Genomic DNA, 25715 nt, shown 5'->3' on the forward strand with positions numbered 1-25715 from the left:
TGACATTAACGGTTGAGTTTACGCATGTCACCGAAATTCATACATAAGTTAAGGATTTTTAACACAAACAATGTAGCATGACTTACATTTCGAGCAATACCCGTCTGTCATTGATAGAGCGTATCTTACCGCTAAATTTAGCATAGACGATACATGGAAAAATGGCGGCCACCATACGGCGTTCGATCACTAGTTTTCGTGAAAAATTGAATCAAATTCAACTAAAAATCGTGCTTCCAAAAAAGTGGCGCGGCGGAAGAATTGAAAAAGCAGGTAACATCTTTTGTTTAATGGCTAAACGAGGTTTTTGGAAAATATGATCGAGCGGTGACGAGCGATTACGTTCTCATATCGCGCGCCAGTGTGTAAACGCAGCCTTTCGCTCAGCATATTTAAAATCGTTGCAGTGATTTCATTCATTCAGTACATACTGAACGTAACAACAATAGCGGCGATGTCAAAAATACAAGAAATCGGTCTTTCGTACTACAATTCGAAGATGATGGAGTTATTTTGAGTATTTACGGTAAATCGTATTTCAAATAATATAACCAAGTAGTCGTCTATATAGTATTGTTAGACCGACTATCCAAATTTTCATCTGTTTATTTCACTGAAAAAGGCTACGAAACAAAAGTGCAAGTATGCGTAAGAAAGTGCGCGAAAATTTTATTTGAAAAAACTTTTAAAGAAAAATGTTATGTTAACGAAATTACTACACTGTATGGTTGATTTCACACATTATGTCGTACATTGCATCGATTTATTCCTTATATCTTTCCTGTTTGTTACACTGATTACAAGCATCGTGCAGTGGTTCATATACTCAAAGCTAGTTACATTAATCTCAACACAGCATTAGGCAAACGCATCCCTTTAATCAGCAGTATTGCGCCATCCAGTAGGCAGGTATTGGTTCGTGCTACAACAGACACTCGTAGAATTAGTGAAAAGCAACTTCCAAGCTTAAACATTCTATATACTGACTCTAATGCTTCGTAATCCCTATTTTTTTTTAGTGAAGTACTTCGAAGTGGTAGCTACAGATTATAAAGTCGCAGTAAAAGATGGAATCGTGGACGCTAAAGCGCAACCCAAAAAAGCTGCGGTTTATATGGGTGGTAAGAACTTGATTAATATACACAAAGGCAAGCTTACGACAATGATCTAGCTTTTTCGACGTGTAGCTTTATATCTTGTCGAACTGTTTCCCGTTCTTTTCTCCTATTTCTCGTTGAGGATATTCTTGAGTACAAGTACTCGTTTAGCATTTATCCAAATCTTAGTGGTCTTGCATTACTTGCGACTGCACTCATAATCGTATGACAAGAAATTAACTGATGAGTAAATACCATGTTACAACTAGTCCGCCTAGTTTATAACTGTTTCGGTTATGACACAGGTTTCGCATTAAGGTAGCGTGTTTTGGTTTTGTTCCTTTATGATTGAATAAATCCAGCCTTAATTACTGTTTTTTCGTTGAATCGGGGTAATAATTTTCGGATTTGAATCCAACCTATATGTATATACGCTGAGATCTAATCTGTCGGCATTCTTTAAGTGAAAACCACGGATATCAAAAACAACGTGCTTTCAACACGTAGAAATCCTTAACTTACCATCTTGTTATTATATACCTGTTCTCGTTTTAGCTGCTCTATTGACAACCAGTTTGATAGCCACAAATCCAACAAAATTGGACTTTATCGCTCAGACGACGGCATGGTCCAACGAAATGGCTATTATAAGCAAATCGATCAGAAATCATCATTCTGAAGAGCATCTCAAATCGATAAACGGGTACAGTTACCACTTTTAAAATACTTGTTTTTTTCTGGTATGTTTCGGGAATGCATGATTCTTCCTATAGTGATATTAACACACCTAACAAACCAGGTTACTTTAAACTTCGAGAGTCGACACTACACCCTGCGTCCAATGCTACTACATCACGTACCGATTTTGCTACTTAAGCCTTTTAGCTCTCACTTCCTTGCATTCCTCCTGTATTTAGCCCACAGAGTAACGGGAGATGTTGTTCTTCAATACTATTGTCAGCATCGTTAGCTTCTCAGCAGGCACTTTGGGCTCTGTCAACGTAATGACATTATGTCCGTTAAACTACAGGAAATACGTGGTGGTCGATGTTGGAATCTGGAAGTAAGCGCAGTTCGTGCCGTGCTGTAAGAAACCTCCAGCCGTCGGAAGTCATGCATGACGGCAATACTGAATCTAAATCTCGAAATTATTATTCTAAGTCGTTTTAGAATCTAAGCTTGCTCAAACATATTTTCCATTATGTGCCAGCATAGGGCTTCCTTTCGGCGAGCAGGCAATTCGGATGGACACGACAAATTTAGTAATATAACATTTCTTTACTTAATTACTCGTGCTGTTCAGTGTGCTGATGGCGGAGCTTGACTTTAAAGCATGGTTTTTTCAACAAAAAGTAATTATATTACTTTTATAATATAGTTCGATAGATAAGAGCAATTTGGTAGGCAAGTGTCGTCTCGATTCGTTAGCATTTGGTGCTTAAAGATGAGAAGAAACTAAGTGTTCTAAGAAACTAAGTACATGTTATATTCAAACTATATGGAAGAATTACTTTGCTACGACTTAAACTACTTATTTTCATTTAGGGCTAGGTACAGTTTTTTCCGACTAATCTACATTCCGAACAATAGATAAACTACCTAACTCTACGATTATGTACATACAATATAATTGTACAAGTTGCATCTCTACATTTTTTTTTACAGACTATTAAACCAAGATCGCCTTGAACGATACAATCTAATCTTCTGCTCTCTGCTGGTCCGAAGCGATTACTCCCCAGAGTGTCAGCTCTATCAGGCGCAATGCTCTTTCAACGAGCCAACTTACTTCGAAATTATCTCTGAACGGTTGGTGGATATTGGTTTCTTCGGACGATGGTGGGGGATCAACTGGAAGATGTCCGATTACGACGTTAATGAAAATGAGTTTCTAAAAGGAATATAAAGAGAGAGCAATTTTAGACTGTTTTGGATTATAAGGAAACACCCTTGTTATCCGATCGTTCGTGTCGCCCTTAAAACCATAACTTATAGTTTCATAAGGAATTCTATCAGCTGTAATTGTAACTGATTGCATAGTTATTATCAAATAAATCATATACTATCTAATTTAATTGTAAATAATATTAGGATACTCTTATTTTACAGAGAATTTGTATTGCCAAGCATTAGGTATGACCGATAAAAACATGATAATATATTAGCTAATATGTGTATGCTAGTACATCCAGCTAATATGACCAGAAAGAAGGACGGTAAGCACATTGTTACTTTTTTGTTCACATCTCGAATAAAACTTAACTTTTCGGCTATGCCAAGTTAGGCTTCACAATGCGCGCCAAACCTTTATGTGAACACATAATAGACGAATCATAATTATTAATTTGCCTAATTTGACACTAAATTATTACAAGGCATTATCTTTTTTAGTCATTATCAGTTCCTTTTAGTGGTTCTTCCTAAAAGGAAAAACATTTTCCTTTTAACTTTATTTATTGATTGATATCTTGGAACGAGGTCATTAATGGCCTATATAGCCTCATTTTTGCCTCATATAAAAGCCCACTCTGTAGAACTTAATGAGTCAAATGCTAGCCCATTTGGGCACTTCCCTAATCTTGTCCTGTCGGTAGATAGTCAGATGCCAAACGCTGCATTTCGTGGCCGGAATCCATAAGTGTAGTGTCCCTTCAATGTAGCGGCTGAATTTTATTCATTATTCAAACCATCTTTAAGTCTTTCTACAACAATTGCCGCTGTACTCGAACTGTAATTGATTGAAATACTGACATCTTATTGCATAACTGTTTAGAGTACAGTAGATTTTAACTTTTCATTTAGTAAGCTATTTGAAACTTATATTAAAACTTGATTTAGTAAGCGTTTATTTCGAACACCACGTATTTAACATGTCAAACGTAGAAAATTTTCAGTTATGTCCGACTATGTTACGAGGTAGCTAGCAAAACTATCCTAACATTTAGCTCAAGAAGCTCCACCCTTAGGATATTTTCTAGGTTTAACTATAACTAAACACTGATTATGTCAGACTGTATACTTGTTTAGGCAGGAATCTAGCTATCCATTGCCACCAAAATCTTCGAAAAAATCGTCTACAAGCAACAGTTGAAGTTAAAAGTAACATTTTTCACGATGTTACTTCTTTTTTCCAAAATATTTTTTTGTACTGACCTTTCTTGTTCTGAATTCTAGCGAAACGCCTTTATATTTCACAACGGTGGTCCGGGACTAATGTGCCTCTGTGAATAAAACCTGCCTTGTAATGGCATAGGAAAAAGATTGTTGTACCAACAGTTGAAGACAGTGAAATGTTTTTAAGCAAAAGGGATTTATTCTTAAGATTATATTATTCTATCTAATATTTACCTTCAGTCTTAGAATTCACGCTGCCTGTTTGGTGTATCGATTAAAAACGATATTACACTTACTTTGCGTAACGTTCCCCTTACGTTACCCGTTAACTGCGATGGTAAGGATCGAAATAATCATAAACGAACTTGATAACGTATCTAGTACATATATGTTGAGACAATTGACAGAATACCGCATTCGTGGGGAAATCTACTAACTCGATCGGTTCCTGATAGTCGATAATGCGTAAAGAATAAATCCGCTTATAGTTTGAACTGTTTTGGCTCACTATCGAAGCACCATTTGATTAGATTTAATAGTCGAAATATTATTTTGACTTTTTTTTTTTGAGAAGTCGTTAGTTTCATAGACCTGAGGCTGCAGATTTGATACTCAATTAAGACACGCTGACTTTTGAAATTATTTGAGTTCTTTGTATTGGCTTATCATGCAGTTCAGTTTGACGGAAGCGAAAATATTTAATAGTAATAGTCAGTCAATAAATAGAAAATAATAATTTAAATCTGTTGATCTTACCTTTCAAACTTCTCAATAATTTTTCATTATGCTACCGTAAAACTTTCATTAAACGCAAATAAAGAATGTGTACCTGAAAAATGTTTGAGTCCCAACAGTAAGTAGAAATAGCTTTCGGTTGGTACGATCGCATCGGATCTTCGCAGTTTTAAAGGTCGTCATATTTTTCTCGTACTCTCGAAAAAAGGGTTTACGAAAATACTGAATATCCTTGAGACTCCTCTCGCGGCAGTGTTTAGGCTTAGAATACGAGGCCCGTTGATTTAGCATTTTTAATGTAATCTCTATTTAGAATACCATGCGGTAGTTAGCTGATACTATCACTTAGAGACAGCAATAGTTGTATTACGTTACTATTACTAACGTGAAATAGGTGGTCATATAATAGTTCCAGGTCTTTATCGGCTGAAAATACATATCATTTTTCCTTGATCAGTATCAAGCATATATCACGATTTGCCTCTCTGGTACTCATTGTCATACCATCGGACAGCTTAGCTAAGAACGTGACAAATTCAGCCGGAGTGATCGGTTATGTCGAAAAAATACTATCTTGTAACTTTCCAAAACTGACACCCATTTTGCTAACCTTCTGAGTGTGCTTTAATGTCTTTGGCTATTTCTACCCTGTGAACAAGTCGTCGAAAGTATCTTACCGTAATGGGACTACGGCCTTGCGTCCACTGCAAAAACTGGCAGGGGTGGGTTTAGAACTAGAAGAAAGTTCCCCCAACAGACCTATAAAGCATCATGGACAAAACTAGAATTTGGACCAGCGATGGCCATCAGCGTTTGAGTGGCTCTGACGAACAAAATAGCAAAGGATTACCTTTACGCTGATAGCTTTAGGTCGTCCATCATACTGAAAAGCTATTATCAATTAGACCTGATGTTGAAAGGTTAAATGAAATCAATCAACATGTTTCATTACTTGATTTATAATCTATCCACCGGGAATTCACAGGTTGAGCAGACCATTTTCTATCAGTATATTTCATCGCTTCCTTAATAGAGGTAGTACTCTTCACAGAGTTACACATTCTTACTAAATAACTATTTTTAATAAATCTTAACGTTTGGCGGTAAAATGAATATTGGTGCCTGTGGCCTAAACAAAATGTTTCTTTTGCTGAACTCTCCAAGATCCTTAAACATGAAACTCCGGTTTCATGTATGTTAGTTGGAAAAATATATACTTTTAGTTCTCCGGTGTACGGCAGTGAAGATGGCTATTCCATGCAATCACGATTCAAAAGCGCCCGAAACGTTGTTATCGATCGAAGAGCGACCGAAACATCATTTCGACAGAATTTGCACGTTGCCGCGGTAAATTGCTTTATAGGAAATCAGAGTAAAGCACATTTATATTCGTGGTCGGTGCAACGCGCACACAAAGACCTATGCATCTAGAATTTGATTCGTTAATCAACCGACGCTGCTTAGTAGTTAGGTCTAATACAGATTGACGAATTCTTTTTATCAACGCCAACGTTTTCCTTATTCATAAAGCCATGAAACGATATAAACAGAAGTTCAACATGATAAGGAAACAGATGACCGAACGTAATTTTTAAATATGTTATTCTTATTCTTCACCAACAATACGCGTAACATGTAAATATCAAATTCGAGATGATACCATGTGATTTATTGTCAACAGCATCTTCCGTTGCGCTGCGCATAACATAGCATTTAGTGATCAACTGTAGAAACAGTTCGCTGAGTGGTTAATTGAAAGACATGATAAAGATTCGATGCGGATAGACCTACCCCATTGTGTGTTAAATAGGAAAAAAAAAGTGTGTTACTATCCGCTTTGCGCTCTTTGCATCAAGTCGAACACGCGTCTGAGTTTAATAAAACATTGCGTTTATTTTGCCGCGAGTGAAGCTTATTGCAGTAGAAATAATGAAAAAATGAGATAAGTCGTTTCTAACGAACATAATTTTATAAGACAATGGGTTATACAAAAATGAATTGATAATTCGATAGGAAAGTGCGTATGAGAAGATATGCGAATACTAGATTGATGTACAGCTTTAGCGTGCGCGCTTCATTTTAACTGCGTTCCAAACTTTCGATTAACGCTGCGCCCGAAAATCGCTAGCTCAGCTTCAAAAGAAGACGTCTTTGGAGCCAATTACAGATTTGCTTTTTTCAAGCTTCGAACAAGAGAAGTGATATGAGGTCAGCTACAGTGACACGGTTATTTCATGACCGTAGCAGCTCAGTGCTAAAAGGCTTCCTCAAAACCCTTAACTGCCCGATAGCGTCCTCTTACATATAATAGCATATGATACAGTTGCGTTCTATCTAGTGGCAAGTAAAGTCACTACATTTATCTTTTGTTGGTTGTCTTACTTTACACTGTACACAGCAATGCCCACACAGGAAACACCCTACTCAAGATCTCTCCTATACACTTCTGGGCGAGACTGTGGCTAGCTCATCATCTATCATTTTCAGGCTGACGCGCCTAACTAAAGCTCGGTATTTGCCGTTTATGTCCAGTGTTTTTAACTAGCCACTAACGTTTGAAAAGCAGTTCGGCACAACTCTTCAATGGACAACCCGCACTTCAAGAGCCATTTTCGGTTCACCTCCCAAATAACACCTATCACGCAATTAATATATAAGTCAAAACTATACCGCATGTTGATTTTGGGCTTAAGTTGAAATCGTGCCCCATCGTTTCACACACATAACGTATTTTCCGCCTCTTTGCACTTCGAACGTACAAGCGCCTGAAAAGAGATGGCTTCGGAGTATGCCTCCCGGCGATGTATTCGTGCTGAACCGGCACTGGGAAGCTGAAGCCGCTACCTGCTGAAACAAAAAACTCCTCGTTCTTATGCATTGCATCGCACTTCTCGTGATGACTGTTGCTCTTCAGATCTATGTTTGTTAGCGGATGAATTTTAATCAGTATTATTAGGTATCAAGTCATTTGATCTTCGGAGTGTGCGGACCTATAACATGTAAGCTACTTATGAAGCCAAATTTTATTTACAAAATGTTCTTTTTTTTTTTGTCTTCGTTAGTAGGTCGAGACACGTTATCTGAATAGACACCTATACCTTGTAAACACACAAGCTCGTTCGTACCTACATTCGCGTAGAACTATGTGTTTATTCTTTGAACCTCTGTGTGAATAGTTTATATTCTCCAATGGATTTGTTTATGCACCATTAAAGCCAAGCGCTTGTAACTTTAAATATCTTTGTAATCTGCGAATACAGAGTCGTTAGCGCGAGAAAAGCTTCGTTGGCAGTGACCTCCAACGGTTTTCGTCAAAGCACTTCAGGAGGCTGATGGCGGTGTCGGTCCCCTGTATTTCAGTTCAGTCTACTGGTACGCTGGCATGTTCCATTGGGCTCACCATTGGTTGATTTGCCTCGCTTCGAAGGATCATTTTTTTGAAATCAGTTAATTTATGCGCCTCGTTTCTTGGTTCCGATGTAATCATGAGCCCAATATCGTTGAATTGCTGCAAATCAAGTTCGGTTTTTGTTTGTTACTGAAGCCAAAGGCTTTACTTCATTTAAGCGGTAAGCTCATTTCGCACTGGTACTTATATAATATTATATAATTTTACTTATATAATTTTATAGAGCGAATTTTTATTTAGACTTAGCAACGAACGATATGGCCATATGGCACAAACTGAGGAAATATCAGTATCTAACTAAACGAAAAAAGTTTTTGATAAATAGCTCCAGTGTATACACTTCAATATTTCTAGACTCTTTCCGTTTATTTCTCTTATAAATAATCTACCTGCAGGAGCAAATCTACGAAATCTACGACGAAAAGAGTCGCGCTGAGCCATTGAGTTCGACTCAGTTGAAGGATTTCCAAAATTATTACCAAAAATTGACGAATACGATTTTATTTCTTGACAATATAATTAGAAAGGCAGTTTTCGTAAGGTTGAACTTCCTTGTTGATTTTGAATATAACTTACCTTTTTGGGGGGCATTGAAGGTTCCAATGGGTGGGATTGGAAACTTTCATAGATATATTCTATTTCGCATGGAGGAGAATCAGCTCAAGCTACTTTACGTAGGCAGCAATTTCGAGCAAACTTTGTAGTTTCTGTCCTTTTTTGTCGATTATTATTACAGTTTGCCAATCGTGTTCTGTGAATCTCGTACTGATACTCGCTGTTCGATTTAGAAAGCAGATCATTGGCTAGAATTTTGTGAGCATCGGCCACCTTATCTTCCTTATCATCTTGTCCTTCTTTCTCGTAAGCTATAATAGTCAATTTTATTGAAATGAAGTGTTATTAATTTAGGATTTGCATATGAAAGTATTTTATTAAAGTTTAAAAATACTAACCGTTAGTAATAATGAATAGCTAGACTATTCGTATATAAATGAACTTGTCAATTATGTTGCTACCGACATACTTGCAAGGATTGAATTTAGTGGATACAGTAGAGCCTTAGGTAGCAGACAAAACTCGTAAAGATAATCAAATTAGTTCACTGTGACAGTTATCGTTCCGTGTGACCATATATACCTGAGCGAAGTTTTCTGAAAAGGATTATTGTCTTTAATAAAACGGTTATTTAAGTTGCTTCAAATCGCTTCTTTGGATTGATCTGTAATAGCGCTTACCTGCAAAAATCTTACACAGAGAAAAATCTTCGAGTATTTTCGACTTGAGAACAACAGGAACTAAAGCATGGTTTATTCTCAATGCTAGTAATTTATTTTTTAACATCTTGAATAAATACAGTTGCATGAAAGATGGGTTTGTCAACGCGGCCATGCTGTATGCAACAATTGGTTTCCATATTTGCAACGATTGTAAGCTTCAGAAGTTTATAATAATGAAACTTTATGGTGCATATAAATAAGGTGCAATTATTGAAAGCATCTGTAAACGTTTGTATAGTTTTCCAACGAAAGCAAAGCTGCCATATTATTTCTGGTTCGAATGACTATCATCGAACATACGAATACGTCATAGAAAGGCTTTAATAGACGACTTTGTCATGTCAGCCATCAACGATCCCTAGATCGTGCGATCTCCTGATGCTCGAATAGGGGGACATCTTATTTATTGAGTGTAGGTGAGGTAACACCTAATGAAAATATTAGGAAATATAATGGATAGTGAATCGATTAAAGGTTCGATGTCTCATTTATATAATTGTGGACTTCAGTACACACACACAAAGATAAAAGGAAGAATTAAATTATATTAAATTTATAAGCCGTTATAATACTTAGTCTAACAACTAAACGGCAACGTCCAACGCGCAATATTATACTTCTTTAACGACAGAAAACTGTCTTTTATCACTTTATTGGTTATTAGTAATCGTCTTGTAATTTATTTACCATTACTTCTTTGCTAATCATACGACTCTCATACGTGGTTCAATAGAAGAGAAGTTAATTGGTATTTTCAGCCACCTTCTAAAACTTCGCACACACGATTCTCGACTGAATGGACACGTAACTTTATTGAGGTCAACGCTCTAAACGAACCTCAGTGTATCTCAAATGTGTTGAGCCTATGCTTGAAGTGTTGAGGAAGACCAGGCCTAGTTGGTTATTGTGGCTGTTAAGTAGCTCACTGAGAGCCCGCCTACTCGTTGAGGCACGTGGTGCGTAGAATGATGTCGACCACAGAGTAGGGGTCACAGTTGGATGATGGGCGCCTGTCCTCCAGATAGCCTTGACCTTCCTCGTCCACCTGTACAGATAACACAGATTCAAGTTTCGTTTAGTGAAGTCTATAAAAAATATATGGAAGATCTCTATCCGGAGCTAGGCCTAACCCTTAATGTACTTAACAACTCGATATTATGTCTCGAAAAGGTCAGCCAAAAGGCCAGAAAAAATAGACAAGTTCAAATATGAAAATGATTTATTAACTCTGTTATATAATATTCATATGAATGTAAAAAAAGACTTAAGATTTTTTGAATGGAAACTCGTCGATTCGATGACTCTTGCGACTTTAAAAAATCTGACTCTATGCGACGTGAACACTACAGTTGTGTTGTATGATTAAGCTTCTGAAAGAGCATTTTCTTTGTTGACCCGGTAATCCTTTGTTAGCCCACGTGGTCATAGTATCCAAAATCGTTGTGATATTTCCTCTTCTAGATGAGTCTAACGGTAAACGTTTTATAAGAGATTGCCCCACTTTTGCGCCCCCCCGTAACTATAAGAATCTATTTACACGTTCATTTTAGTATGGTAGCTCCTAGAGGGCCAGGCCTACGGTATATAGTTAAGTGTCAAGAAAATCTGTGTATTTATTCAATTTGTTACATTTGGTTCTGTTAACGATGCCCGTTATACATATAGAGTGGTTAGCATGGTAAAAAATATGTACTTCTAGAACTTGAAACAGTTAAAATTTGAATTGAAAAATCTTTACCAGTCGTGGAATTCGAATAGAGGCATTACGATTAGCAGTTCCTGCACTGAAGTCGTTAATCGAAGAGGTCTCATGGAGGCCTGTCAGCCTTCTCTCGTTGTCCCTTCCGCCTCGAGGGTCGTATGCACAAATATGCTCACGGTGTCGCTTCGAGAGTTTGGTGATTGCTTCTTGAATTGCACTGGAAAATTCAAACGTTTTACGGTCCTCTAGTGACCAAAAAGTGGCAGAGAGAAGCACAAACGTAGCCAGTTTTTCTAACAAGATCTGCAGGTAGCAAAAGATTTGTTAATGCAAAACATGAGACTTAGATGGAATACCATGTCAACTTTTTTTACTTGTGTAGAATGTACACTGCGACATAAGTGTACCAATATAACTTCCGGCGCTCGTCGGCTAAATGTCGAGCTGTCGCGTTAGGCCAGTGGGCAAAATTTTAGAGCCTTCTTACGTCCACTTTGTATTTTTAGGTGGCTTAAGGTCGGCGACCTTTGGGCGTGTCTTGTACTTTTTTTTAAAAACGGAAATGCACCTGATCTCTTTCTAAATACAGAACGTGATTTTCTATGAAATGAGGTGCTCACAAGTGCTGCCTAGTCTGCGAAAGTGTTTTAAAACTAGGCTGGGAACCAATGCCCACAGTACGAGAGGCAACAGTGGCTTTGCAAAGGGCGAGCAAGAACCTGGAAGATGACTTTCGTCATGGGGGACCCGTCGTAGTGAGCGCGAGCGAAGGCGCAAAACAACGATGAATGCTGAAAGATTGTCGCAGAACTCGAAAGAATACGACTCATCAAACGAGTAACGTGAAATTATTTTGTAACATTATTTGAATGTTCATAGCAAAAATGGTGCCGAAGACCCTGAATTTTAAGCAAGAACAGATTCGTTAACAACTAACTATTTCAGGAAAATGTTGACTCATTCAGTGATAAATTGCATTTGCTTTAGCGCGTCATCGACGAGAAGTGAATGTACAAGTTGAAACTGAGACACAATCATCGCCAGAGTGCCGCTTTAGAGGCAAGTCCAGATCAAGAAGACCTGAAAGGTCCAGCCAGAAATCTAATTCCTCCTAATCGTGTTTCTTGCCTATAGGGGAATTGTGCATGATAAATTCATAATGACACGCTGCTGCCGACGGTGAAACGAATGAAATACGTAGTCAAACAATAGAATCTTCAAGGAGCATGTATATATGTACATAAAGCAATAGTTGCTTGACCATGACGTAGGTATACGTTAGGCCTCACCTAATTCCACCGGGTTTTCTCATCGTCTCTGTGGAAAAGTTTGTATGCGCGCCGGCTCCGTTCCAGTCTCTCATAGGTTTCGGGTCGAAGGAAACGAGGATTCCAAAATGCTCCCCAAGCCGTTGTAGAATATATCTAATCGAAAGGATATTAATTGAAAAAGAACGGTAAATGAAAGCGGATATGACGAAAAAAAGCTGACGAGTAGTTTATCTAACTAAGAATAGATGTCATTCATACTATATTATTAGAGGAATACCGTTGCAGAGCACGTGCGTGAAAAAATGACTTGTTTGGGTATTACCACTAGTGCGTATGTGAATCGCAGTCATTAGGACACTATTGACAGTTGTTTGTTTAGTCGATTGACGGCTAGTGGAGCTCGTTACCTACGTTACCTGCGGACTTACCTCGATACCCAGAGCTGATCTGCCACATCGATACCCTCACATGGCCCAACTTGGTATTCCCATTGACTGGGCATCACCTCTGCATTAGTGCCGGCTACGTTAATTCCCGCATAAAGGCAGGCACGATAATGAGCTTCAACAAGGTCGCGGCCATACACTTTGTTGGCTCCCACACCGCAGTAATATGGACCTACAAATGTTGAACAGAAGTACATATATGTATATATATATATATACATTTTTCTACTGTGTTTATGTATACATCGGATTGAAGAATGCCAGATATTTCTATCTATGCACTGTTGTTAGTCGTTTACGGAAAAAAAAAACTGTAGTTCGTACGATCTGTCTGGAAAGAGAGAGAATTAGATGCCAAATTGTCGTTTGGTACATCCATGAAATCCACACGTCTGAGCTGTTGTGAATAGAGGAAAAACACAAAGAACTTATTGTTTATTTCGTGAAGATATGAGCATACCAGTCATGCTTTTCCAGTTTGCTTTACCCGTTCGCGAAGCGCGAACTATTTGATTATAACTTTAGTTTTTGTTTTGCTTGTATAGTGCGAAAGTATTTTACGATGTTTTTACCATTTTCTCCGTCGATACCTATGCTCACTTGTACAACGGGTGTTAGCATATTCAACGACTCATTACATATTTTTTTTTCGTTTATGCGCATAAAATGAGGCAACACCCTTCTGTTTCTAGACTGATCTGAAACAGCCATCTCCAAGTAAAAAAAAATATGCTACTAGAATATATTAAAATATCTTTGTTAGAAAAGAATGTATAGTTTACAGATTTGTTCTTCTATTCCTGATGCTGTATTCACATTTTGGGGTAAGGTGCCACGCTATTTGTTCTTCAGCAAGTGCACCATATAAATGCGCCAGATAAAAAAGATCAAATGGACACAGAAATTTCGATGTTATTCTTCGTTCCAGCCATATACTTCTTAGCGACCTTCAGATGCAGAAAGAATCTGTTTCCTGTTCCTCCCTGGCAACTATGATTCGACAGTTTCAGATCTAATACAAGGGTGCAAAGCAGCGTAGCAACTATTCATATATCTTTCTGTTTTTTGAATGTCGTGCGGTTAAAAAAACCTCGCATTTATAATCTGTAGGACAAAAAGTACTCGCTCAGACTGTAGACCGTCGAGCCGACGGGACATGGAAAAAGGTGGCTATTCACTTTCGCCATTACGCGTTCCTAAGCAGATGTGGGTGCTTCGACGCTGTTACGATTACCCATAAATTAAACAATTTGCGTTAATTATTAGGTGAGTATTTGCGTCTGTTGTGAGCATGTATGCCTGCTGCATTCGTGAAAGAAGGGGCGGGGGGAAGGGGGGGGGGTCGGCAAGTAAAAAACGGTGCTCAATAATGGACACAGAGAAGCATAGTCCTTCAAGACGGCTGGCAAACATCAAATGAATTTTGCAATGAAGTATCCCTTTCACATACAATATGATTTTTGTTTGTATTTTTTGTAATATGAATGTTAGTATGTTGGCAACTGAGTGCGTGAGATCTACGTAGGTGTATGTAAATAAATAATTTTTAATGTTTTTCTCGCACTTCATCTGTCATGATCATACATGCGACGGATAACGATGTAAGTCGCAAATGAAATCAGGTAAAACCCGTAGCAACAACGATAGTCGGCAGTAATTTATCTCGTCTTTTCTACGACGTTCCTCGGACAGCGACACAGAAGATGTTTATTGCCTTACGTCGAGCAGAAGCAACACAGCCAGAGCAGCAAAAATGTTCTATCTATTGCTAAAGGACACTTGGAGAGTTCCTGGAGCCTTAGAAGGCAGCAAGTCAAAAAGATGACAACTTTCTTGAGTCGTTGTGATGAATCCATTACTTGCAAATATCCGCATGATGGATCAGCGCTACCCTCGTGTGGGGCATCTGAGAATGGAACAGAGGAAAACAATGCGATAAATTGTGGATATATGTGGTTTGCCGTATACCTGACAAGTACTTAATTTGGGCAGTGTTTTAGAAAATTATACTATAGCATTATAATATTTGTGTTGAGGAAATAGAAATGTGGTATTCTAATTTCCGCGGTACGGTGAGGCTAAAATGTCAATTTTCTATAGCACGATACCTGGGCATGTACGTAGCTAAATGTGGCATCATCATAATGGCTGGTGCGAGTCATAGTTCTCACAGTGACTGATTGAGCGTTATATAAGTTTAACACACAAAAGAGATGGGTACGGCGAGGTATCTTGGAAGGATTCAAGACGGGCACAACAGATATGTCACGCCGAAACAAGCCAGGAGTAAGGATTGCTCGCTAGTAATGCAGTTTGAATCTTGTGGTAGAGAAGCCGAGCTCATTTCCATATTGTGATTTATCATTTTGTCCAATACACTTTATATAATAAAGTCGATTAGACATTTAATAAAGAGTGGTAGAACGAGCGAACTGTGATGTCTCATCTATCCTGAAATTAAATACGGTTTCAATTGTATCCATGAATTCTGTGAAAAAAAAGAAATAAAAAGCCAGAAAGAATCCAAAAGAGCCATCGCAAAGTGAAACGAACTATATCATTCATCAATTATGATTTTTTAAAGAAGAAACAAAAACATGCCTCGATCGAACCGAAGTATCCGTGCAGATTACCCGGAGTGAGTTAGCTGCATCCGTAAAAAAGTTTGTCGATGCACCCATTCTTCAGGATATTGAAATACAAATGTTCTTTACCTGAAGCAGGGCCGTTCTTAGAATTTGTCTTCTGGTATGAGCCATTCATTCGTTAACGTCTCTAACTTGTATAGCCGCAAGCATTCAAGACTTGGCCTAGAGAATGGCAAGCCACCAATTGAATTATTTCTATTTTTTCTACTAGTGCGTGCCCTGCGTTAGGCGCATTCTTGTTATACTATATGCAATATAGTAACAAGGAAAAACATCCCATTTGAATTTTTCGATCGGCAAAAGTGGTTCGTAAAGATGAAGAAGTTCATAACCTTTTTTCACTTATAACTTGCTCAGCACCATCCAACGGCTAGGGGACAATGTTGATGTCAGTTCAGCGACAGCATTAGTAGATGTAGTGAATACGATGGTGACCTGACTGATGGCAGTACCTCAGTTGGCCTTCACAAAAGCTAGTCGTTATTAGCTAGCACTGTGTCCTGGTTGTGTTCGCAATGTAAATGGGGATCCAGCGATAGCGAACATTCAGTGCATTAATAAAAATATTATTGTGAGAATAGCGTATTTTTCTATATGGCTATATATATATATATGTATATGTGACTATGTGTATATCTCCAGCCAGTGAAGAAAGCGCTTTCAGACATCCTGAACGATTAAAGGTCGGGTATTTATTTGCTCACCTGATCGGCCGCGATATCAGTGGAAATATTTTACTAATTGTGTCTTTCTGTGCGTGCACAACCAGTTGATGGAGATATCAGTGATACCGTCGATTGACATTCTGCGGCAGCTGAGGTTGGTAAGTATTATAGTTCCCATTATGAACTAATGCTTGGTTGTCTATTCACATATGAATCGTTCAAAAAGATTTGCTGTTAGTACGCTGGCGCTCATATACGACGATTTCTCCCGCTCTTTTGACGTTACTCGTAATGAAGGAAGGAGCCCATTACGCAGATGACAATCCTCTATCGGCAATACGAATGTATATACGCGCTTTTCATTGGGTAAACATCACCGTTGCGGAAAAATCTGCCAAGTAACATCTGCGCGCTCAATGCCAGTGGGTGGATTATTCAGTGTAAACACTAGTCATTTGTGGCAGCCAATGGACGAACCAAACAAAGTGCCGTTTTTTTGTGTGGGCATCGACAGAGGAACTGTTGGGTCAGAAATATACGCTGATTTTGTTAGGAAAGTACCAGATACAAGGCGAGCGTTTATAATCGACCAATATACAGCATGACAATTATGTATTTTCTGTCAGACGTCCTGAACTTTTTTGCGATCGTTATGACTCCAGTGCCTGACGGCCTTACGGAGTCTTATACTGGACTTGGACATCGCAAAGTTTCGTATGAGTAACGCAGTCGCAAATGATATACTATACACGTAGCTCAGAGTTAATTGCAACACATGCTATAGCTTCAACGATGTGAAAATAGTATAAGACCTGATATGAAGTTCTTGTAAGCATGTTAATGTAGACAGTAGACCCTGTAGGAGATAGATGATAAATCACCCTTATCCCTTTCGTGTAGGTGTCATACAAAATGACAATTGACCGAGAATTAAGGAAATCAAGATGTGCATATTTAAGAGAGAAATTCAACCTATTCAACATATCCAGGAGCAATGCTTTAGATACACTCTACGAGAACATGTAGAGAATACGTGCACCTTTCTGGCGATTTCATATCGCAGTGTTGCAAAATTTAAATACGTTCATTATATTATCACCCACCTTGAGGTCCTGGAAAGCCCTGTTTAGGCCACATGTAAGGATATCCATCGGTATCGAGCAGCGTGTATTCCTGTTCTATCCCGAACCACGGTCGTTGGTTTGCGCAGAGATCGACGGTCCTCTTGCAGGAGTGACGCTTGTTCGTCGAATGAGGTTTTTTATCCCAGGTATAGGTTTCGCACATGACAAGCTTGTTCTGTCCTCCAAGAAATGGATCATTGTAAATAGCTACTGGGTAAAGGTAGACATCAGAATTATTGCCTTTCGACTGACCCGTTGACGAACCATCGAAGTTCCAAATCGGCAAATCTATACGAATTACCAAGCACATTGTAATCACAGTACAAAGAACGCTACGCATAATTAGTATGACCAGAATCATAGCTCGGCTTCAAAATTGTATGTTATTCACTGGAAACGCTTTTTACGAGTATTTTTAGCTTGCCCGGTTTTTGACGAAAACTGATGTTTGTTAGAAAATACGCAAGTGACCAGCGTGCGTCAAACGATTAAATTTAGACAATTAATTAGAAAATCAGGTGTCGTCTGTCGTAATTGACGGCCAGCTCGTTTCTGACGATCTTAACATTAGGCATAAATCAAATACAACTTCGCAAATCGGTAACTTTGAGTAGCTAACTACTTAAGATGAGTGAGCGCTATCTAGCTAAAATTCACTTTTTTAAGTTGTAGAATTTCCTACAGGACCTATGAAAACAAGGCCACTAATTAGTTAATCAGAGAGTTCATCCATATATATATATATATATATATATATATATATATATATGGATGAATAACAAATACTATGCGATACATGTGATTAATTAAACAAAAACAAAATATTGGGATTTGCTGTCAAAAAATACTCGATCGAGATCTTCCTGCTCGATGTGTGTACGCCCAAAAGTCTAAATAGCTACTGCAAGTCGCCAAGTGACCTTAGTCCATTTGCGGTCAATGTATTTACGGTGAAATCGTCCTGAGCGGTAGGCCTAGGCAAATCTTTGGTTGGAGCTTGCTTATACGAACGACATGCATAACACGGCAGTATATGAAGGTATTAAAAAGCAATTTTGAAGTCTACTCTGGCAATATTATGGGCAGAAAAATACTTAACTAAAAATGCTCACCATCTGGCTTCGCTGGCTCTTTAGCGATGGTCCTTGTCTTGCAACGTAGCGCTTCGCCGGACCCATCAATCCATATATAGGTCGCCTGGATCTTATCGCGCGGTTGCGGAAGGGCCAGATATTTGTCTAAAGTTGACTTGGCCGCGTGATTGGCCGACATCATGCCGCTACAGTTCGTTTAAAAAGGTAAAGTACTTTACTAACAATGATAAGTGACACTTAATCTCACAAAAACCGAAAAACATATGCAAAAATTGAAACAGAACAGGAAACTTAAGGCTTCAATATTACGCGCAGTTAAATCGACCGCAAGAAATGATCCCAGTCAGCGATTAGTACCGGACAGAGGCTATAAACAGTGTCAATTTAAATATTAATATTGCAATAGGAATGCATGTTTTTTTGTTCTTTTGATGTTCGATTGTGGATACTTTCCACAACCGTTTTAAAAACGCATTGCATCAAACTTTAAATGAACCGTACTAAGTAAACCCGCAAGCAGAACTTACCGGATCATAAGCGGTGATTTTAGTTAGCTTTGGTAGGGGAATGCGTTTTCAACGTATCGATTTCGTTAATAAGGCGTATAGCTGAAGCGCAAGATTTATCGGTTTAAATCGATATCGATAGATTGTAATAACTCGGGAAAGAGAAAGATTTACTGAGCGCTATTTAATTTCTACATATAGACAAAGGCTTGTTGTACGGCAACGCTAATTGTCTATAAAACAATAGAAAGATACTTTTTTCGAAGCACTTCCTTGCACAATATGTTCAGATCGAAAAAAAACATTGGCAAAAAAGAATAAATTTTAAAGAATCATTTTGTTGAGACGCGACCTTTAAGAAGCTTGTTCACTGCGAATGGCTGTTAAGAGATACTTTTATCTTCTCCTGTCGTAGGCTAACGTGAAACACATACACGCTTAACACAAAACATTGTCAGTCAGATTTCGCGAGAGCTCGCTCGAAGCTGACTGGCCTTTGCATGCAAGATTTTTAAACAAGCCATTTAGGTTAGTGGGTCAGTGGCAAGTATGGGTTTAGAGTTTATTCACGGCCTTTTTAACATACCTTCAATTTAATAGAGATTTTTTAATTTAATAGAGACGACTCTGATTTGACTTGATCAGAAACAGGTTATTATAGTTCGTTTCAAGGAATTGCTGCGCTTTCATACAATAGCCTGGTGACTTCGAAGTAATTCGAATCTTTAAGTCACTTTTAAGTATTTTTGGATGAGAATTGAACTTTTCTCGTGCTCAAAACAAGCTCCATAGCCATAAAAGATGGGGGGGGGAGGGAGGGGGCGAGGGCTTTTGGCAAGGATATATCATTTTTAATTATATTTTTTTGAAAAGAAGCATCAACATCATTTTCACTTACGAACAAAAATACACCACTCCGTACAGTCTTCATCGCCTAGAATAAACTGTACAGAAGAATACCGAACTTATATGCTTCTGTACAATTTTCTCTATTCTAATACAAAGTAGTTAATTTGCCAGGGCAAGCCAAAAACCGATAGGTTTTCGAGGACACAGTTTTTGGAACGGCCTTTCTTCGGCTAGAGAGCATCCAGAACAGGCACATCAGTACACAACCACTAACCTCAAGAAGGTTTTTTCGTTTTCGAGTCTGAGATTACTCTGCTAGGTTCTATCTGTAGTGTAAAAGAATTTTATACTTAATTGACGACCGTATCTTGTGTGAGGGGAAAGCTGGTGCTCCACTCGCCGAAGGCCTGTTACCTTTCCCTCCGCAGTAGCGGTTGCGTTTCGGTATAGGGGCATTTTGTCATACGATGCATAAAGGTTAGCCAGATTTCAGCGGTGCATATGGATGCGTATATTCATAGGTAAAGATCAGTTTAATATTTTATGTTTTCTTCAACGAAGTGTACTCTAAGGCAATGTTAGTCAATTAGATTTTATCTTGTTGTACAAATCTACACAATGACAAGGGCCTTGTTGAAGATTTTCTGTTGTTCATGAAAGCTCCACGTTACAGAACACTGGATGAGAAAGTTCAGAGACGATACGGGAATATTTACTCACAAACATTGGCGTCTGTCATCATGTGATGAAAAATATCTTTTTTTTCTTTAGTTTAAATGCCCTTCCAAGAGCTTTTGCGGACGTTGTATGAATACGTTGTTGAATACATGATAGCGGCTTTAGAAGTTGTCTATAGAAATAATTTGTACTCTCTAGTCACTTTTTTGTCGATGGGCAGATGTGAAGAGTTGGCATGCCCTCTCTTCTCCTCTAAGCTGATCTAACAGTACCTGGTAATAGCAGGGCGTGGACGGGTTAACAGTACACAACTCTTAAACAATACACGATGGGCGCGGTAAAAATGAAGCACTTTTTTTTGCTTGAGAAGATGAAGACTATTAGCTTTGATTCTGGCGTTACTGAGTAGCTTCCAAGAGCTTATAACGTGAAAAGATGTAATTTGCTTGCCAGAACCAGCAGAGCATAGAAGCTTAAGTGCTAGCGGATGGTGATTATCAACAGACATTGTTAGACGCTCACGGGGAAAATCGTTTAAATGCAAAGCGATAATTTATTGTTTTAGACTTAATTACCTCATTGTGTAATGCTATTGTTTATGTGGTCAGCCAAAGGTCGCTGAAGCCTGAGGTGCCGAATGGCCCAATCGCAGACTCATAGAGTTAACGTGATAACAAGAATTATACATTGTGGTCCACTACCGTAATGGCTCTGTCGGCTGATTGAAAGCAGATTTCTTCGGCGAACTGTTCGTTTCGCAAAAATGCGAGCTAGAAATCATACTTTTCAATTGACCTAATTCGTTTACTTATCTTAAGTTATTCTCGTGATGTTGCTTAACCAATGTGTCATATGGCTTTACGCTGTTTAACTTCAGCAAGAGGCCTTGCTAAATATATGGTAGTATATTTAATGGTTATAATACATAATTATCCTGAAGTACCACTATATTTTGTCAATCGTTCATCAAAGAATTTCGCTCGTTGTGTAACTCAGATAGGTTAGAAAAGTACTAGCAGTTGTGTAACCTGTCAAGGTCAGTCGTTAAATAAGCTCAAGATAAATCAAAATGCCAAATCATGACCCAATCGCTTGTCGTGCTTGGACCACTCCGCGCTGCTATATCTATAGCGTCATAGCTGCATTTATTATAATTACAGAAAATAAAGAAACATTTCTTATTTATTATCGATATCCCAAAGATAATCGTCGTTGCCGAACCCAGGCAGGAAATGATAGCGGATGGATAATCTTTTTATGTCAACAACACTGATTCTAACAAGAATTCGGTCGGTTTGAATGTAACGTTATTGATCAGCAGTAATTAGACCGGCGCTTACGAACGAGTCTGGCTTTATTGAACGTTGCTATTTTTATAACAACGAAAATTACTACGATCTCGTCACGTTCGGTGACGAGCAGAACTGCAGTCAACTTAAACTAGAAGTTATTTTTAGAGTTGCGCAAGAAATACGAACGCGGTGCAAGGGACGCCACAACGTGGTCCGGGTGTTTCAAGTCGAGATGATTTCGTGCTGGGAGAACGAATTTCTCTGTTGGCTTCAATCGCCGGTGATATGTACAACTCTATTCCCGATCTAAATTTTCACGATAATTAATATGCAAGGGTATTGGATGAAGAGATGCATGCACTTCGTGCAATACGAGGCCTGCCCTCCATGTGTCCTTGAGGTCGCTGCTGTATCATATAGAGAATAATTTAAGGAAAATAGTGAAGTTTCTGTTGGATTTTGTGTTGCAATTTCCGAAGGTTAGAGCGGACACTGATGTTCGAGCAGCTAATTATCTACTACAAAAAAAAAAGGCTGCATCTAATTTAGATAACTATATAGAGCAATACGACGATACGAGACGTTGTGCGCCACATTGTAATTATCGAAATAGACCGACAATGCTAAAATGGAAGCTTTACAACATGAAACATCTACAGAAACTGAGGCGATATAATTCAGCAATTCTTTTAAAGTACCATTTGTACTAGAACGGCCGGTACTTAACTAGGCATTGTTATTGTTTCGTTTTCGAATGGGGTCGTTCTGCCTTGTCTTAGCTGATTCCATACATACTCCGTTCAGAAATATAAACTAGATACAGTTGCGGCTAGACGCTTATTGTAACGCGAGTCGTCGCTTCTTACGCGCCAAATTCAAATGCAGCTGAGCTATTGTAAATTGAAAACTCCACATCTCTCGGTGATTTGTAAAAAGCGCGGTTAAATTGATATCTGCTATTACGAACGCAATCCGTCAAACTTCATGACAAGGACGCTATTAAAATTGCAACTCTGTTAACTTTGAGGGGGAAAAACGTATTCGCGCCATTGTGCACATGACGTATTCATGAAATAGAAATACCTCGATCTTCTAGAAAGACCACGACGACAGTATTTTCTTGAAAAGCAGAGTTCGATAACACATTCATTTGTAGTACATTAGCGTCGTAGTATAGGTTTGTCGTTGTAGGCCTTTTAGGCGCCCGACAAAAAAGCAGTGTTGTAATTTACCTTACAAGTGTCCTAGGCGTATATTAAACGCACTGCTACAGTCAATACTTATTATTATTATATGACTTTTCATTTTTATATTGTTACTTAGTTTTAGATTTGCGTATAGAGCCAGCAAGCCAATATATGTTTCATTTTGAGTCGTTTTTAGTGTGGCCGTTAACTATTGCCCTGGACGCCTGAATGATGAACGCCAGAGGCAGTCTGTTTACGCCTATCTTGACGTGTGAACGCCTGGTTTTAATTGTAGGCAGCAATTTCCGTATCCTTAGGTTTGATAGACGCACACGTTAATACTTTACCATCTCTCGAAGGAGTACATTTGCATGCACATAATATAGACATCCAAGTAAAAATACGGGTAGCTAATTTTTTTACTTTTAATCCCAACTTCTTTGCACAGTCAAATGTGACCTAATTCTGTCGAGCCATTGTACGAATTGATTATGCTTTTTTTTTTGTTTTTGTTTTTTTATAAAGCATTTGTATGTGTGAGTTTAAAAATCTTTAGATTTGACCCAGAGCTAAGTATCACTGATAAATCAATAAAAATGGAGTACGAACGGTGTATCGACAAAAAAAGAAAACATTTTTTAAATATGCTACATAAATGTAAATTTGATTTGATTCTAAGAAACTGTCGCTAGTATTTTTCCGCAGTCCCGATGAGGAGTGTCCGATGGGATTTTTAGAAATAGCACCGCTGGTTTCTACAAAGAACTGGCAGAATGCGGCAGGCTATGTTAACAAAATCCTGTTAAAAGTGATATTATCAATGAGAATGAGTAAGATTAAGTGGCATTAGTAAGAAAAAAACTCCTGGAAGGACACACTTACACATCTAGGACACTATTGTGGTTGTTGTCAATACGGAAGAATCCGTACATTGAATTACATGGCATCTAGCAGCTGCATAGGCTAGACTTTATCTATCTGGCCTAAAAATTACAATCAGCTTTCCCGATGAGCTCTACCCCCCAGCATAAGAACTTAACTATCGTCTGTGATACGTCGGATGTGCAGCCTTATTTGTCAGCCAATCAAATTGGAGGTGAACGAAGAAACATACTCCTTTTCCGCTAAGCCTTTCATGTCGAACAACCGTTCGCGGGTGTAGGAAGCGTTAGAGAGACTCTCAAGTAAAATCTCCGACTTACAGTCGTACAGAACACCATACTAGAGCCTCTTTGATCGATGCATTACACAGTAGTCAGAATCCAATACAGAATCGGTATAAAAAGGCCCTCGATTGTCCTTGTGTCAGCTGCCCTGCTGTTTATGTGAAACATAAACGTAATTCACAGTCCACGAAGGAGCTGCTCAACGCTTGCCACATGTGGTTTTTTCTAGCGCGGACAAACGATGGATGGCTGTAGAGAACGGTGCTATCAGGCCTATGTACAGTGCAGAAAAACCCAAAATGCGTCATTTAAATCCACAACGTAACTTCGTATACGTATGTGCACACTCAAGATTTTTGGACAGAACCGTATACTTAACAGCATCGAGTCAGCATGATGTGTGGCGAGTAATTTGTCGTCATGGAAATTTAAATGATTTAGGTTTGTCCTATTAATTTATAGATCTCTGTTTATCTCAGAAAACCATTGCTTTTCATTTTTTTCAACGTCAGCTAACACTGACCACGACTGGAGAGATGTAGAGAAAATATTTGTTACACGGTTCCGGTACACGAGTTCCACTATTTCATCGGCCTCGAGCCCTATGTAGGTTGCATCTGCAGACTTTGTCCTAGATACCATTCCGCCCAGTATAGCCTAATCAAACGAGTTAAGCAACGTGAAGTGCGTCAACATAAGGAATTAGTTACATATGGAGGAAAGCACATCAACGTTGTTTCGTCACACATATTCTACCATTTTGTTTCGATAATCTAGATACTTTACAATTTTCAAAGAAAAGCGGTAAAAAAAAAAAAAACGCTACTAAGCAGTCTCACCTTTATTGTTAAATGGAGAAGATCACAAATCCGCGAATAGTTTAATTTAGTCCTTTTTGCAGCGGCGAAACCGTGGATATGGTCCGTACCTCTGTAATAGAATATGACACTACTTCAACATTTAAGGGAAGATCGGGATGGATACCGTACGTGGCGTGAAAGAGTGCCAGTAAGTCTACGCGATGAGTGTAGCGCGACGCGTCGCTTCAAGCCGATGTTTACCAGGTGATTTGTGTTTTATAGCGGACCCGTTTGGAGGAAAGGGTAATTGATTAAAATGAAGGTCATGATTCACCAGCGAGCTTCTATTATCCGTCCTACCAAGATCAACCCCGTCTACATATGAAACAGTTTATCGGAAACAAACATGATCGTTATCTGACGACTACTCCGCCAGAGATTGCTGATGGGTATGCATGGCGTAGCTGCTTTACGGGAGCAAAGCTGTGCATTGATGAGTTTGATTACGATTATCAGAATGTGCCGTAAAGATGCAGGGCACGTCGACGTTATGCTATGGGATCACTGTATCCCCCTAGGAGAGCGGAGCTATTAAGGCTGGCTAAGGGGGTTCTTCTTTGAATGGTGTCCACTTTGAGGTTTTTGATTAGAAAAA

General features: G+C 38.7%; 2 protein-coding genes and 1 long non-coding RNA gene across 9 annotated transcripts; 1 reads left to right on the top strand and 2 right to left on the bottom strand.

The window, feature by feature from the left end:
• Positions 1 to 118: 118 nt before the first annotated feature.
• Positions 119 to 3182, top strand: LOC111248970 (mitochondrial import inner membrane translocase subunit Tim29). Of its 4 annotated transcripts, XM_022802160.2 has the most exons (5): positions 119 to 273; positions 1020 to 1148; positions 1653 to 1800; positions 2128 to 2183; positions 2763 to 2870. In XM_022802160.2, exons 1-4 carry the CDS (start codon positions 162 to 164, stop codon positions 2162 to 2164), a joined length of 426 nt encoding a protein of 141 aa, XP_022657895.1. In that variant the 5' UTR covers positions 119 to 161; the 3' UTR covers positions 2165 to 2183; positions 2763 to 2870. The 4 variants fall into 4 exon arrangements, with proteins under 4 accessions (XP_022657895.1, XP_022657892.1, XP_022657893.1 ...); XM_022802157.2 differs by lacking the exon at positions 2128 to 2183 and having other exon boundaries at positions 2763 to 3182; XM_022802158.2 differs by lacking the exon at positions 2128 to 2183 and having other exon boundaries at positions 1020 to 1121; positions 2763 to 3182.
• A 3400-nt stretch (positions 3183 to 6582) lies between these two features.
• Positions 6583 to 9486, bottom strand: LOC147755924 (uncharacterized). 2 transcript variants are annotated; one of them, XR_015327002.1, is made up of 3 exons: positions 8932 to 9486; positions 8347 to 8454; positions 6583 to 7790 (listed from the first exon to the last, which is right to left on the bottom strand). It is a non-coding gene; the product is annotated as an uncharacterized LOC147755924 (long non-coding RNA). The 2 variants fall into 2 exon arrangements; XR_015327001.1 differs by having other exon boundaries at positions 6583 to 7793.
• A 138-nt stretch (positions 9487 to 9624) lies between these two features.
• Positions 9625 to 25314, bottom strand: LOC111248967 (glutamine synthetase 2, cytoplasmic-like). Of its 3 annotated transcripts, none has more exons than XM_022802145.2 (7): positions 25100 to 25314; positions 18601 to 18767; positions 17468 to 17776; positions 13034 to 13223; positions 12624 to 12758; positions 11371 to 11551; positions 9625 to 10677 (listed from the first exon to the last, which is right to left on the bottom strand). In XM_022802145.2, exons 2-7 carry the CDS (start codon positions 18761 to 18763, stop codon positions 10570 to 10572), a joined length of 1086 nt encoding a protein of 361 aa, XP_022657880.1. In that variant the 5' UTR covers positions 18764 to 18767; positions 25100 to 25314; the 3' UTR covers positions 9625 to 10569. The 3 variants fall into 3 exon arrangements, with proteins under 3 accessions (XP_022657880.1, XP_022657881.1, XP_022657882.1); XM_022802146.2 differs by lacking the exon at positions 25100 to 25314 and adding an exon at positions 20212 to 20310; XM_022802147.2 differs by lacking the exon at positions 25100 to 25314 and adding an exon at positions 19987 to 20195.
• Between the last annotated feature and the right edge of the window lie 401 nt (positions 25315 to 25715).

The sequence above is a fragment of the Varroa destructor genome, unplaced genomic scaffold, assembly GCF_002443255.2.
Source record: "Varroa destructor unplaced genomic scaffold, Vdes_3.0 BEIS01000004.1, whole genome shotgun sequence".
NCBI classification, from domain to species: domain Eukaryota; kingdom Metazoa; phylum Arthropoda; class Arachnida; order Mesostigmata; family Varroidae; genus Varroa; species Varroa destructor.